This window comes from Otolemur garnettii, unplaced genomic scaffold, assembly GCF_000181295.1.
Source record: "Otolemur garnettii isolate 467f Iridium unplaced genomic scaffold, OtoGar3 scaffold00020, whole genome shotgun sequence".
NCBI lineage: Eukaryota > Metazoa > Chordata > Mammalia > Primates > Galagidae > Otolemur > Otolemur garnettii.
Genome location: NW_003852415.1, coordinates 17533868 through 17552228, shown reverse-complemented (window position 1 = coordinate 17552228; position 18361 = coordinate 17533868). Strand labels below are relative to the sequence as shown.

The 18361-nt window shown below is 37.9% G+C and overlaps 1 protein-coding gene across 1 annotated transcript in view; it reads left to right on the top strand.

Moving 5' to 3' along the window:
- The window catches only part of CATSPERB (cation channel sperm associated auxiliary subunit beta), a gene marked incomplete at its 5' end in the record, with an annotated part of 240997 nt that overhangs the window by 151210 nt on the left and 71426 nt on the right, over nucleotides 1–18361 (top strand). Inside the window, 6 exon segments of the mRNA XM_012803404.2 lie at nucleotides 652–849; nucleotides 2658–2768; nucleotides 5461–5571; nucleotides 12952–13087; nucleotides 15013–15113; nucleotides 16337–16411. Coding sequence (XP_012658858.2) covers nucleotides 652–849; nucleotides 2658–2768; nucleotides 5461–5571; nucleotides 12952–13087; nucleotides 15013–15113; nucleotides 16337–16411 — 732 coding nt within the window.

Sequence of the window (18361 nt, the reverse complement as noted above, 5' to 3'; positions counted from 1 at the left end):
CCGTCTCAAAAAAAAAAAAAAAACACTGTAGTTATTAATTATATTCCTCGTGTTCTTGATCCTTGCTTATTTTCAAAAGTTTCCTGAAACCAATTAGATTGAAATATGTTTCCTCTTGGAAAACAGTGTTTTCTGTTATGATTTATTCTTGAGCAGATCTTTAGGGTCAAACATTTTCTATTTTTAGTCTACTTTTTTTTCCCCTATATTCTTTATTGGTCACTATATTAGTATGCTAGGGCTGCCACAACAAAATGCCACAGACTCAATGATTTAAAAAACAAAATTTATTTTCTCACAGTTCTAGAGGTTACCAGATATTGGCAGGGTTGATTTTTTCTGAGGTTCCTCTTGGCTTGTAGATGACCATCTTCTTGCTGTGTCCTCATATGGTCACTGCTCCGTCTTTGTGTTTATCTATTTCCTAATGTCCTCTTCTTATAAGAAGAGAAAATATTTGTCCTTCTGAAACACACACCAGTAGTATTGGATTATTTCCCACGTGAATGACCTCCCTTTACCTTTAAAGGCCCAATCTACAAGTACAGTCACATTCTGAGGTCCTGAACTTCAACATATGAATTTTCAGTGGACACAGTTCAGTGAGTAACAACTACTTTAAACAACCTTCATTTATTTGAATATTTCCAGGGTTCGACTTCACTAGCATTTATTGTCTGGGAAGCGTCTTCTGACTGCTTTGTTACAACAGTGGTGCCAACACTGAAAAGCAGCTGTAGTTATCTCAAATCTATGCATCACATTCCTACCCGTTTTATTCCACTTGAAGACTGGAATCGTGGAGTTCACCGAGACAGTCAGGGTTTTAACCTAATCAAAACTTTGCCGGTAAAAGATCTAAGTATATTGGTTTAAGAGTACCAATGCTATGTGACTCTCCTCTAACTGTCTGACCATTAATTTTAGCATTTCTTTCCTGAGATGTTCAATACGCTTCACCATTATTTTCCTATCTTCATGTTATTTTGAGGATGTGATGATTATTTCTAAAATGTAAACACTTTCTGAAATAATAACTTTTCTTAGTCTCATCATTGTTTAATATCATTTTATACTGTATTATGGGATATCATCTTGAGCTTCTGTGATGTATTCGGCTATTTGCCTTTACATTAATTTGTCCTAAACTGATACAGTTTACCCTTGAACAATGTGGGTTTGAATTGTGTGGGATATACTTGGATTATTTTTTTCAATAAATATCCTGAAAATTTGGGGGGGTGGAGGTTTATAACAATTTGAAAAAAATTGCAGATGAACCTCATAGCTTAAAGATATTTGAAAAATTAAGAAAAAGGTCATGAATGCATAAAATGTAGGTAGATTCTAGTCTATTTCATCATTTGCTACCATAAACTATATGCAAATATATTATAAAATGTTAAAATCTATCAAACCTTACATAAACATTTATAGACTACTCCTGGCACCATTTGCATCAAAAGGAAAATATAATCAAATGTAAAGATGCAGTATTCAGTTATAACTGCATTAAATTATTTACATGGTACTACTATAATAGTTTCATTGCCCACCTCCTCTTGCTATGGCAGTGAGCTCAGGTATCTCCAGTATTCACTGAAAATGCTGTGTTATGCTAATCATCTCTGCATGAGCAGTTGTCTCTCCAATAAATTGTGTATCACAGTAAAGAGTGAGCTCTGGAAATTGTGTTTAGTGCAATACCATAAAGCTTGAATAACACCATGGGACTCATACAAAGTGCCACTAGTGAGGAAGTACTCCAAAGAAGCAGAGAAAAGTCATGATATCAAAAGAAAAAGTTAGATTGCTTGATGTGGGCTAGAGATTGAGATCTGCAGTAGTAGTAGCAGCCTGCCATTTCAGACAGACGGCTCATCTTGTAAACAGATGGCATAAAGTTATGATATCAATAAATAGAGTTCAGTACTATAAATGTATTTTCTCTTCCTTATGAATTTCTTCATAATATTGTATTTTCTCTGGCTTACTTTATTGTAAGAATACAGTACATAATACATACACATAAAACATGCAAAATAGGTCTTAATCAACTGTTTTTGTTATTAATAAGGCTTCCTGTCAGCAGGAAGCTATTGGTGGTTAAGTTTTGGAGAAATCAAAAGTTATATGCGGATTTTTTACTGTGCAGGGGTACTTCTACATTGTTCAAGTGTCAACTGTGTATCTTACTGGACCCATTTCATTGTAATAATTTTAACTGTTGCCTTGTTGGAGTCAGCAACTCTTTTTTGAATATAAGTTATTACATTTTGTCAGCTAACTTATTACTTATTATTTTCTTCGTGACAAAAAGCAAATAATCACACTTGAAGAATTATTTACTAATTACATCATTAAGGCTTTTTTATAAAGGGTTCAAACTTCATTGCACTAACTTTGTGGCAACTGTTTTAGGTACTAAAAGTATTTTTCACTTATTTCCAAGATCCAAGTTACATTACCATGGGTTGAGGCTATTGAAATTCCAGAAAATAAGGGGCAGGAATATTGGGGAGGGGTAGAAATTTACTTTAATACGTGGAACTAAAAATGGAAATTTTGCATTGATTGGTTTTCTGAAAAGTCTGAAAAGTTTGAAGACTTAGTAAATAATAATAAATTATACAATTTATGTGTTTAATCACTTGCAGATAAACTACAGGCCTCCTTCTAATATGGGAATTGCTATTCCACTCACGGATAATTTTTATCATGCAGATCCTAGCCAACCCATACCAAGAAATCTATTTTACAAGTCAAAGGTAAATATGTTTTCTACAAATAAACTAGCATTTATCTGAATTCCAGAAGTCATTTGGTAAAATTACATATGGACCTAGCTGTGGGAATTAAATGATGCAGTGCAGCTACTCATAATAGTAGTAGTAGTACTCCTCTTCCTCCTCCTACTGCTTAGTCCCCTTCTTTTACATCTCCTCTTGGATATGGTTTTAGAGTGAAGAAATCTAAATGGATTCCATCCCCTTAACTCACTCTCCCAGTTCCCATTTAGAGTTCATAGGTGGGGCACAAACATCTCTCAAGTGAAAGGAGCCCCTGACCCATCTCGCATCTTGGGTCTCGCACAAGGAAGGGTGTCCAAGAGGAAAGAAGACTATTTACTCTGATGTAGGCACATGTAAACTCCTGCTAAGACTTTGCATAGAAAATAGCCAAACCCAGCAGCACCTTCCCTCCCTGGAGGTGAAATGAGTGAAGCAAAGGGGAGGAGCCATTAGGTTCAGAGGAAAAATATACCCTGGGTAGCTTCCCCAGGAAACTTCATAGATGCCTGTGAAATCTCTCTCCAAATGCCCCTACCTAACTATATAGTCACATAGTCATATCCACTCAGAAACACATGCACACAAACATATAAAATGGTGTTTCTCATTTTCAAAACTCTCCACTGTCTTCCCATCTCATTCATAGTAAAAACTTTTCTTACAATGGTTACAGGGATGTCCAAACTTGTTTCTCTTTGGCTGCATATTAGAAGAATGAGTTGTCTTAGGCCACACGTTAAATAATGAACATTAGAAAGAAAAAGAAGAAAAGGTCTGTGTGTACTTTTTGCCATATGCGACACCAAAAGTCCTCACAAAATCAGCATACTGCCCACGGGCCATAGGTTGGACGTGTCTGGTTCATAAGGTCCTCCCTGATTTGGGCTTGGCATTACATCTGACCGGATTCTCTAGTCTACTCTGCTGTAGTTATAACGGCCTCTTCATTGTTTCTCAAATATGCCGGACATATTTCCATCTCAGGGAGTGTGCAGGGGTAACAGAAAATCCTCTGCCTGGAATTTTCCTCTACTTGGTATCTCACATGGCTCACTCTGTCACCTTCTTAGGGTGTTTGCTTAAAGGTCACCATGATGGCCAGCCCTTCCATGGCCACTCTTTAGAATCATAACCCCATCTTCACTGTCCCTCCATTCTCTATCCCCTTTCCCTGCACTGTTTTTTTCTTTATCATTCATTACCATTTGGTGCATTTTATTCATTTATTTTATTTATTGTCTTATAGACAGGGGGTTTCACCTATTTTCTGAACTCTATGGGATATCCCAGTACCCAGAACAGTGCCAGACATAAGGAGTGCTTCAAAATTGTTGAATGAACTATTAATAATATGCATTTATGCACATTACACACACAGGTGGTAGGTAGTTAACAGACTTCTTGTTAAATCTTAGATTTCAGGTTAAGAAGATCTTTAGCAAATAAGGATGCTGATGAGTTCTTCTTCAATTCCAAATTTTCCCAAAAATAAATCCTCTTGTGTCACTAGAAACGCTACTTCTATTGAATTGTGACTTTACTATATTTACATGGAAATGTCTAGTTTTCTGGGAGTTTCACCCAAGATTTTCTTGAAAATTAAATAGAAAATGTCTCTAATTTATACCTAATTTTAAAAGAGAGTTTTTAATGTACCTTTTATATACCCAACAATTGTTAATCTCAGCATTTCTGGTACTATCAGGCATTATACAGCAATGAACAAGGTAAACATAATATCTTCATGGACTCTTATTAGGGAGAATAGGGTATTAAAGACAAAGTTATATAAATTAAATAGTGTCATATAGTGCTATGTTTCTAAACAACATGGCCCTGTATAACCTGAACCAGAATTCTGTGAAAATACATTTACAGTGCAGCTTTCTCAATCTCACCTCATAGCTACTAAGTCATAAATTATGGGGTACAGTTTCAAAATTAGCATTTTAAATATATCTCTGCAGTTGATTCTATTTGCCCTAAAGTTTAAGATAGACCAATAGGACACAAATTGTATTAGACACAAAATAAGCGATATGACCGTGTATCAAGAAGTCAGAAAAGACATCCCTAAGGAAGTGCTTCTGAATGGTGATTGACATGACTAGGAGTTAACCCATCAAAAGAAAGGAGAATGGAAACAGAGTGGAGTACAGGACCCAAAAAGCATTCCAGTCTCAGGGAACACCACCACAAAGGGTTGACTTGGGGAAAGTCTCAGTGTCTTTGAGGAGCTCAAAGACCATTCATCCCAGAACATAACGAGTGAGAGAGAGAGTTTGAAGACAGCAGGTCCTAATGCTGACTCCAACTCAACCCAGGGCCATCAAATCTGTTCCTTATAGTCAGTTAATATGCCTGCAATGTTAGTTTGCCAGCAGGAGTTAGTTTGGTGTCCTGATGTGCAGAATTCAGAATAGCACACACTTTCCAGGTCCCATGCAACCACATTGAGGTGAACTGGCAAGCTGTTGACCAAAACCAGAGTTCAAATTATGAATATTCAGAAATATTATACTTGTCCTCTTCCTTAATGGGTTTTCTCCCTTTTACTTCTTGAGAATTTTATTTATTCAGGAAACAAATATATATTGAACCTTTACTCAGTTTACAGAAATCCTGCACTACAAAAAAGAAAGTCAATCTATGTTACTTGTATTTACAGGAAGCTGGTAAATTCAAGCAATGCGCTAATGCTTCTAATCGGGAGGAGTGTAATTGCACAAATTATCAGAAGTTTTCATATGCTGTTGCTTTCTCAGATTGCAGAGAAAAAGTAAGATAATTTTTAATTTTATATTAACAAGCCTTTGAAATGTGCCTTTCAGTTAAACATGAAACTAAGACAGAAATAATATTGTGTCATGACAGAACTAAGTATTATACAGAGCTAAAAAAAATCTGGATTTAAATGTACCAGTTAATAAACATCATCTTTAAAATAAAATTACACCTACACTGCTCTGTCCATTTCACAGAATTCTTATAAAGATACATGCACACACACCTCTATATATATGAAAGCAATTTATAACCTATAAAACACTAACTACACTGTCAATAGATTAGGATAAACGTTGATTCATTCAAACAAATGTTGAGTATCTAATAGGTATCAGGTTTTTGGAATATAGATATCAAAGTCCTTGTAATCAAGGAGCTCAGTCTGGTGATAGCAACAAGTAAAAGATGTTATAATAAGCTGGTTAAAAGAATGGGTTCTGTGACAAACTATTTTATTCTATTAGTATCAAAACTGTCAAAGGTATATCGTGTTAATGTTGGTGCTTACCTTAGGACTTATATAATGTGCACTTAATATAATTTTCAAGCATAGACTATATAAGACTATGTGAGAAACAGAAACTATATGTTACAAGTTGGGCATATAGTCAGCATTCAGTGTATTATGAGGGTTGTTCTTATATATGCCCTTGCTCAACTAAAATAATATTTCTTGAGCATTTATTATCTACAAATCCTGCTCTAAACCTTCTCCATAATTTATCTCATTTAATTTGAATCACAGAGAAGTCAGGCAATTTGCCAAAGACCTCACTGTCAACATGCATTGGATCTAGATTTGAACTCCAGAGGCTGTGTTTACAGATTAGGCCTACAAGACCATTACTGGCCAGAAGAGTGATGAAATGGCTATGGGTCACACCCAATTCATGGAGGGCTTCACAGGGTATGGTTCAAACAAAAAAAAAAAGTTTGGGGGTGTGGACCCCCAAAGATGGCAGACCAGATCATTCAGCTGAGCTTTCCTAGAATGATTGGGGAAAAAGAGAGAACCCAGCCATACCTTGTGCAAGGACTTTACCCAGGGTCATAGCTCAAAGGAGCACAGCAAGGAGGTGGTGAGGTGGATACAGAGTATGATCCAGAGTGGTGCAAAGCTGATGAATTAGGCAAGTGATTGTGACTGGCTGAGATAGACTGAACCTATAAAGAATTAATTGGCTTGACAGAAAGGGAATTTAAAATATGGATGACAAAGACAATAGAAGAAATGGAAAAGTAAATGGAAAGACAGAATCAAAAATCCGATGAGAGATATATAGAATATAGAAAGGACATGGCAGAGTATAAAGAAATGAAGGAGACAATTAGAGAATGTAAAGAGGCAGTAGAAAGTGTCAAAAATAGGTTAGACCATGAAGAAGAAAGAATCTCAGAGCTAGAAGATAAAGTGTTTTTTGAGGGGCCGGGGTTTGAGAGAGAATCTCATGATGTTGCTCTTGGTGGAGTACTGTGGCATTACAGCTCACAGCAACCTCAAACTCTTAGGCTTAAGTGATTCTCTTGCCTCAGCCTCCCAATTAGCTGGGACTACAGGCACCCACCACAATGCTGAGTTATTTTTTGGTTGTAGTTGTCATTGTTGTTTGGCAGGCCTGGCCTAGGATTGAACCCACCAGCTCTGGTATATGTGGCTGGTGCCCTATACACTGAGCTACAGGTACCAAGTGGAGAATAAAGTTTTAGAGTTAATCCAGGTAGTTAAAAAGGCAGAAAAGAAGAGAAAGAAAGAAGAACAGACACTTAGAGACTCCATGAAGTATTCAAACATATGAATAATGGGAATTTCTGAAAGGGAAGAAGATTATCCCAAAGGAATGGAAGCCCTACTAGAGATCATCATAAAAGAAAACTTCCCAAGTTTTACTAAAGACCTGACACACTACCTTCAGATGGCTATCAAATGCCAGGTCATCTCAACTCAAACAGAGCCTCTCCAAGACACACTATAATGAACCTGCCCAAAGTCAAGATGAAAGAAAAATTTCTGCAAGCAGCCAATAATAAGTGCCAACTGACCTACAGAGGCAGAGCCATTAGAAAGACAATAGACTTTTCAACTAAAACCTTCCAAGCCAAAAGAGCACAGTCATACACTTTCAACATTTTTGAAACAATTTTCAACCCAGAATTCTGTATCCTGCAAATTAAGTTTCAAAATTGGTGGATAAATCAAATTTTTTGCAGATATACAAGCACTGAAGAAATTCACCACAAGAAGACCAGATCTACAGGAAATACTTAGACCTATTCCCAACACAGACCACCACAATGGGCCACCAGCAAAGTAAACACCCAGAAGCTAATGGTCAAAACTTAGCTTCCACAATGGCCCAACGAATAATACTACACAACAGACTTTCACAAAACAAGATGAATAGAGCTCCACCACACATCAGTTCTCTCAATAAATGTCAATGGACTGAACTCACCACTGAAGAGGCACAGTCTGACTGGATGAAAAAGCACAAGTCATCCACATGCTATCTCTAGGAGAAACACCTAGCCTTAAAGAACAAATCAAGACTCAGAGTTAAGGGATGGAAAACAGTATTTCAAGCAAATGGAAGTCAGAAGAAAGGAGAGGTTGCAATCTTAGTTTCAGATACAAGTAGATTTAAAGCAACTAAAGTTAAGAAAGACAAAGATGGACACTTTATACTGGTCAAAGGAACAATTCAATGGGAAGACATTTCAATTTTAAATATTTATGCACCTAACTTAAATGTACCCAGATTCATGAAACAGATCTTGTGGGTCTGAGCAATATGATATCCTATAACACAATAGTGGTCAAGGACTTTAACATCCTTCTGACAGAACTGGACAGATCCTCCAAACAGAAACTAAACAAAGATGCAAAGGACTTAAATGTGACTCTAGAACAAATGGGATTAATTGACATATACAGAACACACCATCCCAAAACTGAGGAATATACATTTTTCTCATTTTTCTCATCACACTGAGCCTGGAGGGTTCAAACTAGGCCCAGAACAGCTAAACAACAATGACAACTGCAACAAAAAGATATCCAAGCATTGTGGTGGGTGCCTGTAGTGCCAGCTATTTGGGAGACTGCGGCAATGAGAAAAATGTACATACTTCATAATCAACCACATAACAAAATACAAATCAAACCTCAGTAAAATAAAAAAAAACAGAAATTATAATTTGTATCTTCTCAGACCACAAGACAATAAGGTGGAACTCAACTCCAACAAAAATGTTCATCCCACACAAAAACAACCTTAAATTGAATGATAATTGGGTTCAGGAAGAGATAAAAGAGAAAATTGTTAAATTCCTCAAAAATAACAACAATGAAGACATATGTTACCAAAACCTGTGTGATGTAGCAAAAGAAGTCTTAAGAGGGAAATTTATCATATTAGATGCCTACATTCAAAAAACAGAAAGAGAGCACATCAACAAACTCATGAACCATCTTTTGGAATTGAAAAAGAATAACAATTTGATCTCAAACCCAACAGATGAAAAGAAATAAGAAAAATTAAATCAGACATTAATGAAATTGAAAACAAAAGAATCATTCAGAAAATCAACAAAACAAAAAGTTGGCTTTTGGAAAAAATAAATAAAATCGATAAACCTTTGGCCAGATCAATCAGAAACAAAAAAGTGAAATCTCTAATAATCTCAATCAGAAATGATGAAGGGGGCTCAGCACCCATAGCACAGTGGTTACAGTACTGTACACTGAGCCTGGAGGGTTCAAACTAGGCCCAGAACAGCTAAACAACAATGACAACTGCAATAAAAAGATATCCAGGCATTGTGGTGGGTGCCTATAGTGCCAGCTATTTGGGAGGCTGTGGCAAGAGTTTGAAGTTGCTGTGAGCTGTAATGCCACAGCACTCTATCAACGGTGACATAGTAAGACTCTCTCTCAAAAAAAAAGAAAAAAAGGAAATGATAAAAGGAAAATAACAACAGATGCCACAGAGACACATGAGATCATCTTTGAGCACTACAAGAAACTCTATGCCCAGAAATTTGACAATGTAGAGGAAATGGATCAATACCTGGAATCACAACCTCTCCTTAGACTTAATCAAGAAGAAATAGATCTCTTTTTTATTTCTTATAGCATAACTATGTACGTTAATGCAATCATGGGGTACAGTGTGCTGTTTTCATATACATTTTGAAATACTCTCATCAAACTGGTTAACATAACCTTCATGTCATTCTCTTAGTTATTGAGTTAAGACATTCATATAAGAAATAGATCTCTTGCACAGATTGATTTCAAGAACAGAGATCAAAGAAACAATTTAAAAACTCCCCCCCAAAATCTCCCAACCAAAAAAAAAAAAAAAAAAAGCCCTGGTCCACATGGCTTCACATCAGAATTCTATCAAACCTTCAAAGAAGAGCTTATACTGAAAAAATTATTCTAAAAAAGAAGAAAAAAGAGAAAGAAGGAATATTCCCCAATATGTTCTAGGAAGCAAACATCACCCTGATACCAAAACCAGGAAAAGACCCAACTAAAATGGAGAATTTTAGATCAATTTCAGTAATTAATATAGATACAAAAATTCTCAATAAAATCCTAGCCAATAGATTACAGCTACACATTTAAAAAATCATTTATCAAAAAGAAGTAGATTTTATCCCAGGGACGGAAGGCTGGTTTAACATACATAAGTCCATAAAAGTAATTCACCATATCAACAGAAGCAAAGACAAAGACCATATGTTCCTCTCAATATATGCAGAAAAATATTCAATAAAATTCAGCATCCTTTTCTAATTACAACTCTGAAGGAAATAGGATAGGCAACACATTTTTTAAACCGATTGAAGCTATCTACAATAAACCCACATACTGAATGGAGTAAAACTGAAAGATTTTCAACTTAGAACTGGAATCAGACAAGGCTGTCCTCTATCACCAATACTATTCAACATAGTGCTGGAAGTTCTAGCTAATACAATCAGGCAAGAGAAGGAAATAAAGGGCATGTAAATGGGGGCAGAGGAGGTCATATTCTCTCTTAGCTAACGATATAATCTTACACTTAGAGAACCCCAAAGACTTAACCACAAGACTCCTGGAAGTGATGAAAAAAATACAGCAATGTCTCAGGATATAAAATCAATGTCCACAAGTCAGTAGCCTTTTTATATGCCAATAATAACCAAGATGAGAAACTAATCAAAGACACAATTCCCTTCACTATAGCTTCAATGAAAATGAAATACTAAAGAATATGCCTAACAAAAGAGGTGAAGGACTTCTATAAAGAAAATTATGAAATCTTAAGAAAAGAAATAGCAGAAGATATTAACAAATGAAAGAACATACCATGCTCAAGGCTAGGAAGAATCAACATTGTTAAAATGTCTATACTTACCAAAGCAATCTACAGATTCAACGTAGTCCCCATTAAAATACCAACATCATACTTTCAAGATTTAGAAAAAGTAATTCTTCATTTTGTATGGAATCAGAAAAAAAACCCACATAGCCAAGGCAATTCTTAGTAATAAAAACAAAGCCGGGTGCATCAGCCTACCAGACTTTAGGCTGTACTACGAGGCCATAGTGATCAAAACAGTATAGTATTGGCACAAAAATAGAGATATAGACACTTGGAATCAAATAGAAAAACCATGATATGAAAAGAACATCTTACAGCCACCTAATCTTTGATAAAACAAATAGGAACATTCACTGGGTATATTTCCTTGTATCAATGGGCAAGAGAGATGAATATAACCTTCTCTAAAGAAGACAGATAAATGGAAAACAAGCATATGAAAAAATGCTCATTGTCCCTAGTTATCAGAGAAATGCAAATCAAAACCACCCTAAGATAACACCTAACCCCAGTGAAAATGGCTCATATCACAAAATCTCAAAACTGCAGATGCTGGCATGGATGTTGAGAAAAGGGAACACTTTTACATTGCTGGTGGGACTGCAAGCTTAATACAACCTTTCTGGGGTTTCTTTGTTTTTGTTTTTGTTTTTTGTTTTTTTGTCTCACTTTGCACCCTCAGTAGAGTGATGTGGCATCACAGCTCACAGCAACCTCCAACTCCTGGGCTTAGGAGATTCTCTTGTCTCAGCCTCCTGAGTAGCTGAGACTACAGGCACCTGCCACAACACCCAGCTATTTTTTGTTGCAGTTTGGCCGGGGCTGGATTCAAACCCACCACCCTCAATATATGGGGCCTGAGCTACACCCACTGAGCCACAGGCGCCACCCCAATACAACCCTTTTGGAACAAAGTATGGAGAAACCTCAAAGAACTCAAACTAGACTTCCCATTTGATCCTGCAATCTCATTACTGGGCATCTACCCAGAAGGAAAAAAATCATTTTATCCTAAGGACATTTGCACTAGACTTTTAATTGCAGCTCTATTTACAATTGCCAAACTGTGAAAACAACCTAAATGCCCACCAATCCAGGAATGGATTAACAAGCTGTGGTATATGTATACCATCCAATACTATTCAGACACTAAAAAAGATGGAGACTTTACATCTTTTGTATTAACCTGGATGTAGATGAAACACATTCTTATTAGTAAAGCATCACAAGAATTGAGAATCAAGAATTCAATGTCTAAGACGCCAGCCACATACACCTAAGGTGGCAGGTTCGAATCTAGCCCAGGCCCGCCAAACAACAATGACGGCTGCAACCAAAAAATAGCCAGGCGTTGTGGCAGGTGCCTGTGGTCCCAGCTACTTGGGAGGCGGAGGCAGGAGACTCACTTGAGCCCAGGAGTTGGAGGCTGCTGTGAGCTGTGATGCCACAGCACTCTACCCAGGGGGATAGCTTGAGGCTCTGTCTCCAAAAAAAAAAAACCAACAAAATTCAATAGACTCAGTTCTGGTATGAGGACAATTGCCTAGTATATGGTGGGAGGTGGGGGAAGAAGTGAGTGGAGAGAGGGAAGGAAGTTAAGGGGTCGTGGTGTGTGACACACCTCTTGGGAGGCAGGACACAATTATAAGAGGGACTTTACCTAACAAATGAAATCAGTGTAACCTGGTTCCTGTACCCTCAATGAATCCTCAACAATAAAAAAAAAAAAAGAAAGAAAAGTTTGAGCAACATCATACTAATATCCTATGAAAACGGCCAGTAGAAGTTATGAGCTTTATTACCACAGTGCTCACTGCCTTTGAAGTTCACATTGACTCTACTGTAAGACAAGACTTTTTCATGCCTGAAAAGGCAGAAAACCTAAAAAGTACATTTCATTAAAAAGCCAAACCAGTGAACATTTATCTATTCATCCTTTACGAGGAAATGACATCTCTATTCAATTTTCCAAATTTACATTCATTGAATTTGTATTTTAGGTTCCTCGTTTTAAGTTTCCAGTTTCACAATATCCAATTTCTTTGGAAATTTATAATGAGGATGGACGTGTCCCAGTAAAACCTCCATATCTGGTTACTATGACTGAAGTAAATAAGAGGAAAAACTGGAACCTAAGTAAGATTTGCTTCCTTGTATAATTATTTTATAAGTAATGTTATTACTGGTTTACAAAGGTCAGTGGTTTACAAAGCCTTTCTACACAAGAAATAGCCAGGAGTTCTTGGGAAAATGATTCAAATCAGATGCCACATTGGTGTTTACTTCTGTTGTTACATCATCACTTCTGGTGACCTGGATTCAATGGCATAAAAGCATTTTTAAAGAACTTAAACTACAAAAAGTTTGAAAGCCACTTTGTAGGTTAGTAGCAACAGTGATTCACTAAATTTGTCCTGCATGCTGGTCTAGTGTCTCCTTTCACTGTAATACTGAATACTGATACTATTCAATATTACAGAGGAGGTTATGAAGGTGTGCCAGATAATCTTTAGGATGTATCTTCTAATTATACGAGTAAAATTTCTTCAAGATTTTATGGTAAGTAATTGAAAAGATGAAGAATTTTTTTCTTTTTTAAGGCAGAGTCTCAGTCTGTTGCCCCAGGCTAGAGTACCATGGCATCATAGCTCAGAGTAACCTCAAACTCCTGGGCTCAAGCAGTCCTCTTGCCTCAGCCTCCTGAGTAGCTGGGACTACAGGTGTGTGTTGTCTCACCCAGCTAATTTTTCTGTTTTTGGTAGAGATGTAGTCTTGCTCTTGCTCTGGCTGGTCTCAAACTCCTGAGTTCAAGCAATCCTCCCACCTCAGCCTCCCAGAATGCTAAGATTACAGGTGTGAGCCACCACACCTGACCCAGAAATATTTTTAAATAAGGTATTTACCTCAATCCAATTTTACCTTAAACACATAACTTTTTGTTTCACGTTATGTGGTTTGTTCATGTATAAATACTTTGAGAAAAGGGAAAGATAAAATTAATTAAATAAAACTTTTAATCAGTCATTAATATGTTACTAAATATCCAGACATCTAGCATTCATAAGTTTTTGTGTAACATATATGCATTTTTGAGATGAAAAATCTAGCAAAATAAAACTACTAAATATTTTGCTTTAACTAACATTCTAGTTTTCTGTGGTGTACTTTAAGCTATTCTTACCAGACTTGGAGTATTGAAGCATTTCACAAGCTGGTTGTTAAAGCGTTGAAATCAGCCATGTCAAGAGTATTTTCACCATGCTCCAATCAGAGGGTTTTTTTTTTCCTTTAGATCCTGTACCATTACACCAGTGCTATTTCTTTTTTTTTTTGAGACAGAGCCTCAAGCTGTCCCCCTGGGTAGAGTGCCATGTCATCATGCTCACAGCAACCTCCAACTCCTAGGCTCAAGCGAGTCTCCTGTCTCAGCCTCCCAAGTAGCTGGGACCACAGGTGCCCGCCACAACGCCCGGCTATTTTTTGGTTGCAGCCATCATTGTTGTTTGGTGGGCCCAGGCTGGATTCGAACCCGCCACCTTAGGTGTATGTGGCTGGCGCCTTAGCTGCTTGAGCCACAGGCACCGAGCCCACCAGTGCTATTTCTAACCCCTCTACTACCTATCTGGTTTTAGAGAGAATGATAAGAAAGAAAAGAGTAACTGGTCACTTCTTTTAGAAAAGATTTAAGTGATACTATTGTGAAACTTTGCTGCTTCAATGAAAAAATACTCACCACTAAGGAGATCCTGAGAGGATCTAATTGCCAAAAATATAAGGAATGTGCACCTCAGGACTGGTCATGAGCATGGAGCCAGGAAGAAAAAGTTAGCTTAAAGGTCGTCAAAGTCTTATCCTTTCTGAGGATACCCTCAAAGGCAACAGGAGATACTGAGCCTAATTTCCCTTAAATATATCCTTTAAAAAGTCAAGCAGAACTGAAAGTACAGGATACTTAGTCATTTTATTTGGTCCATCTTTCCTTGTCCCCTAATTCATGTAATAAGATTTTATGTAAAATGAGAAAATGACATGTGTTTAAAATATATTTCATATATTTTTAGAACAATATTTACCAGAAAATGTTAAAAAAATGAAAAATTATTTAGAATCAATTGTTCAAGCTCCAGTGTATAATCCTTCGGGTCTCAATTTAAGTATAAAGGTAAGTTGACAGCGTTTTTGTTTTTACTGTGTTGAATTTAGATAAGACATATCTCTAAATTAAAACTGGTGGGAATAACAACCTTTAGTATATGGAGAGGGTTTGTTTCTCCTCAAATTCCTTTGGTGTTATTAATTCTAAGGGTGTCTGAAAGTTGAATTTAACATTTATTTAACTATTTTTTAAGCCAATAATTAAGACAGATTATCTACTGAAGCAAAACAGAAAGGGTGTTTGCAAAAGTTATAGGGAATAATGTGCTCAGTATTTTACCTGGATATACCCAGGCATGTGTCTTCTTGTTTCACCTGCCCGTAAGAATACACGAAGTAGGCCAAATGTGGTCTCTCACGTCTATAATCCTAGCACTCTGGAAGGCGGAGGAGGATGGATTGCCCGAGAAGGAAGGAGACCCCTGTCTCTACCAAAAATAGAAAAATTAGCTGGTGTTGTGGTGGGTGGCCATAGTCCCAGCTACTCAGGAGGCTGAGGCAAGACGGTTTGCTCAAGTAGCCGGGCATTCACGGTGGCTCATGCCTATAATCCCAGCACTCGGAGAGGCCGAGGTGGGTGGATTGCCTGAGCTCACAGGTTCAAGACCAGCCTGAGCCAGAGCGAGACCTCATCTCTAAAAATAGCCAGGCATTGTGGTGGGCGCCTATAGTACCAGCTACTGTGGAGGCTGAGGCAAGAGAATCACTTGCGCCCAAGAGTTTGAAGTTGCTGTAAGCTGTGACACCATGGCACTCTACCAAGGGTGACATGATGAAACTCTGTCTCAAAAAAAAAGCATTGCTCAAGCCCAAGAGTTTGAGGTTGCTGTAAGCTATGGCACCACAGACTTTACCCAGGGTACAGAGTGAAACTCTTTCTCAAAAACACACATACATGAAGTTGTTGATATAATCCAAGTAATTGTGGAAACTAAAAAACCACAAATATGAGGATTAGCCCAAAGTGCCCATGGAGGCCAAATTATGTTTTATGTTTTTATTTCTTGATTCTAAAAACATAGATATATGTGTTATATGTGTAATATATGTTGAATCCCTCTGTTTCAATGTCTCTTTTTATTTTCATATGTAATAAGTATGTCCAAGAGCTTTAAGAAATGAATGGGAATTTCTTATGCAATCTCTGTAGGGAAAGTGTCCCTGGGGTATATTTTTACTTAAAGAAATATACGCATCAATTCTGCTAATGACGTGTGTTTTCTTCCACAGGGCTCCGAGCTTTTTCATTTTCGAGTAACTGTCATCCCAGGGGTCACATTTTGTAACTTAGTTGAAGAATTTCAGGTATAGTGAATCTGCAAGACCTCAAATGGAGTGATAGTTTGGGAAACAACATGATGAGCATTAATCCAAGAGACTGAAGAGAAAAAAACATTGGCAGAATTTGTGTGATGGACAAGGTTTAGAGACAGGGGATCCTGAAGAGTGGCAATGACATTGTCAGTAGTGGTAAAGTTAGGGTGCATGGCTTGGTGCCTGTAGTACAGTGGTTATGGTGCCAGCCACACACACCAAAGGTGGCAGGTTCAAACCTGGCCCAGGCTAGCTAAACAACTGCAACAAAGAAATAGCCGGGCATTGTGGTAGGTACCTGTAGTCCCAGCTACTTGGGAGGCTGAGGCAAGAGAATCACTTAAGCCCAAGAGTTTGAGGTTACTGTGAGCTGTGACAGCACAGCACTCTACTAAGGGTGACATAGTGAGACTCTGTCTCAAAAAAAAAAAAAAAAAAAAAAAGCTAAGGTTCATGACAGGTGCCAGGACCAACTGATGCTAGGAGACTTTTAAAAAGCAACCATATTTGGCTTTGTTCCCTTGCCACCTTCCATGCCTAGCTTGCTTTCTGACTTTTAATACTCTTCCTTTCACCCTTACCTCTGCACAGAATATATGTCTGTAACATTTTAGTTTCCAGTATTATTCTTCTTTTGGCTGTTTGAATTGCAATAATAGAGTCTTAAATATTCCAAAGGCTTTCGAGATCCAAGAAGAGTAGGAACCAAACTCAGTCACCTTAAATCATCCCACAAAACCAACAATCCACTTTTTCCTATTTATATAATGACATCTGCTGCCTGTGAGGCACAGGAAGGAATGAGGATTTGATAAAAAATGATTGATGAAGGCTGGGCTCAATGGCTCACACCTGTAATCCCAGCACTCTGGGAGGCTGAGGCAGGAGGATTGTCTGAGCTCAGTAGTTCAAGACCAGTCTGAGCAAGAGCAAGACCCCATCTCTAAAAATAGCTGGGCCTAGAAGCAGGTGCCTGTAGTCCAAGCTGATCAGAAAGCTAAAGCAGGAAAATTGCTTGAGCCCAAGAGTCTGAGGTTGCCATGAGCTATGACGTCACAGCGCTTTACTGGGAGCAACAAAGTGAGACTCTGTCTCAAAAAAAAAAAAAAATGATTAATGACTTGTTCATTGTTAAACACTAATCCCAGAGTAACATTCTCTCCCCACCCCTCACCTCAAGCCCAGCCCCAATAATGATTCTGCACTGCTACATGGTGGGTGGCCATGGCAGCAGTGCAGACATCCAAAACCCTGAGAGAGTATCTATCCCACTAGATCAGTGGTTCTCAACTGCTTAATGCTGCAACCCTTTACTACAGTTCCTCATGTCGTGGTGATCCCCAACCATAAAATTATGTTCGTTGCTACTTCATAACTATAATTTTGCTACTGTTATGAATCGTAATGTAAATCCGATATGCAGGATGATCTTAGGCGACCCCTGCGAAAGGGTTGTTTAACCCCCAAAGGGGTCACGACCCACAGTTGAGAACTGCTGCACTAGATAGAGGAATTAGGAAAAGATGTACCTATCCCATGTTGAATGTGAGGGAAAATCCCTTTTCTTTTTCTCCCTTTTCTTGCCTCTTTGCCCAAAGGCAGCCCCAGTTGTGGGAATAGCACAATAGTACAGGACCCCACAATTCTTTCTGTGAAAGGGCCTCTGAGAGTAGAAAGTATGAGAAAAATCTCTAAAAGAAGAGAGCTGAAGCAGGGGATTCCTAATTCTATATATTTACCAACACAAATACCAAGCAGAACACACCTAAAGAAGCAAAGGCTTGGCTTGGCGCCTGTGGCTCAAGCGGCTAAGACGCCAGCCACATTCACCTAAGGTGGCAGGTTCGAATCCCCAGCCCGGCCCGCCAAACAACAATGATGGCTGCAACCAAAAAATGGCCGGGCGTTGTGGCGGGTGCCTGTGGTCCCAGCTACTTGGGA